The sequence below is a fragment of the Hylaeus volcanicus genome, chromosome 9 (assembly GCF_026283585.1).
Source record: "Hylaeus volcanicus isolate JK05 chromosome 9, UHH_iyHylVolc1.0_haploid, whole genome shotgun sequence".
Classification (NCBI taxonomy): domain Eukaryota; kingdom Metazoa; phylum Arthropoda; class Insecta; order Hymenoptera; family Colletidae; genus Hylaeus; species Hylaeus volcanicus.
This window is the reverse complement of record NC_071984.1, coordinates 2,804,298-2,805,620: the sequence shown is the minus strand read 5'-3', so window position 1 is coordinate 2,805,620 and position 1,323 is coordinate 2,804,298. Positions and strand designations below refer to the sequence as shown.

At 47.0% G+C, this 1,323-nt stretch overlaps 2 protein-coding genes across 2 annotated transcripts in view; one reads left to right on the top strand and one right to left on the bottom strand.

Moving 5' to 3' along the window:
• Nucleotides 1–1,323, top strand: part of LOC128882052 (tectonic-like complex member MKS1) — a 4,911-nt gene that overhangs the window by 316 nt on the left and 3,272 nt on the right. Inside the window, exon 2 of the mRNA XM_054133620.1 lies at nucleotides 214–907. Within this exon, the coding sequence (XP_053989595.1) occupies nucleotides 214–907 (694 nt within the window). The remainder of the gene's footprint in view (nucleotides 1–213; nucleotides 908–1,323) is intronic.
• LOC128882055 (rhomboid-related protein 3) overlaps nucleotides 1–1,323 on the bottom strand; it is a 9,488-nt gene that overhangs the window by 6,979 nt on the left and 1,186 nt on the right. The window lies entirely within an intron of this gene.

Genomic DNA, 1,323 nt, shown 5'->3' with positions numbered 1-1,323 from the left:
CTCTCTCTCTCTCTCTCTCTCTCTCTCTCTCTCTCTCTCTCTCTCTCCAATTGTGACTGTACTCGTTAAAACAGTAACAGCAACTAAAACAATGCTCCTCTGTTTTTATATTCGCCAACGAACAGCCCGGATCAGAATTAGCTCGCAGGCATCTGGCGTAGCTTGTTTCCACCTTCTAAATCGTATTTATCTTCGGCGTGTTTATTGTTCCAGAGTCAGAATCGTACAGCAAAGACCTTTGCTCGCCGATCTCCTCGAGAATGAGGGGGATACCAGAGACTCGAATTATCTCGAAGAGGAGGATCGTATTTTTGGCTGGCAGGAGAAGATATTCAGCCAATGGGAGGCGAGCATTTACAGGGACGAGAAGAACTGCCTGACCGACCGTCAAAAAATCTATTCCCGACGGATCAATCAGGAGAACGTCCAAGGACGTCAATTGTACACGTACACGGCGCACGATTCCTATTACGAGGCCAACGACACGTTAACCCGGCCCTACAAAACGGAACTGGCGAGCAGAAACGAAACCGCGTTGCCCAAGTTTCAGAATCGCAAACCGTACCCGGAGAGATACAACAAATCAGTAATGGACGAGAGACCCGATACAAATCGGATACGAGCTAATCATTATCTTTACATGGAACGTTCCAAGATGTATGTCATGGTCGATTTGTCGCGACGAGATGAAACCTTGACGGCCACGGACAAGGATTCCGAGGTGGTGCTGTGCGCGATCACGTACGACAAATTGCACAAAATTCTGTCCGTTGATCCCGACTTTACCGATGGCTGTTGCTACAGCGTCGCCAATTCCAGTGGCGTGGAATTCAATTATTGGATCGAACATGCTTCCGAGAAGCAGTCGCCGGGGGAGTTGCAACGAATACAAAAAGAATCACGAAGAGTAAGTAATAACTGTACATATGTATTGTTTTTTGTTTGTTTCGTTATTTGTTTGGAATTAATGGTTTCATTTTTACAAACAGTATGTATCAAGAGTCTTATATTGTAGAGTCTACAATGTAGACTACGCAATATAAGGCTATACAAAGATATTATGTAAATGGAAAAGTATGTAGCTCTTTGGAAGTGTTATGGGGAGAGCGATCTTCACTCGGCGACGTCGCTGGGCGAAGTGACGCTCCGCTCCCGCGATGCGTAGTACCCCCACCCAAGGCTCCTCAACGCGATTGCGCATGCGTTGGCAGACGAGGACGGGCGCACGCGCTTTGGCTTCTTTCTCTCTCTATCTCCCCTCGCGTATTCTATCTTCCTTCTCTTTCTACGAATCTTGCGCGTGTCTCTCTCCTCTCTCTTTCT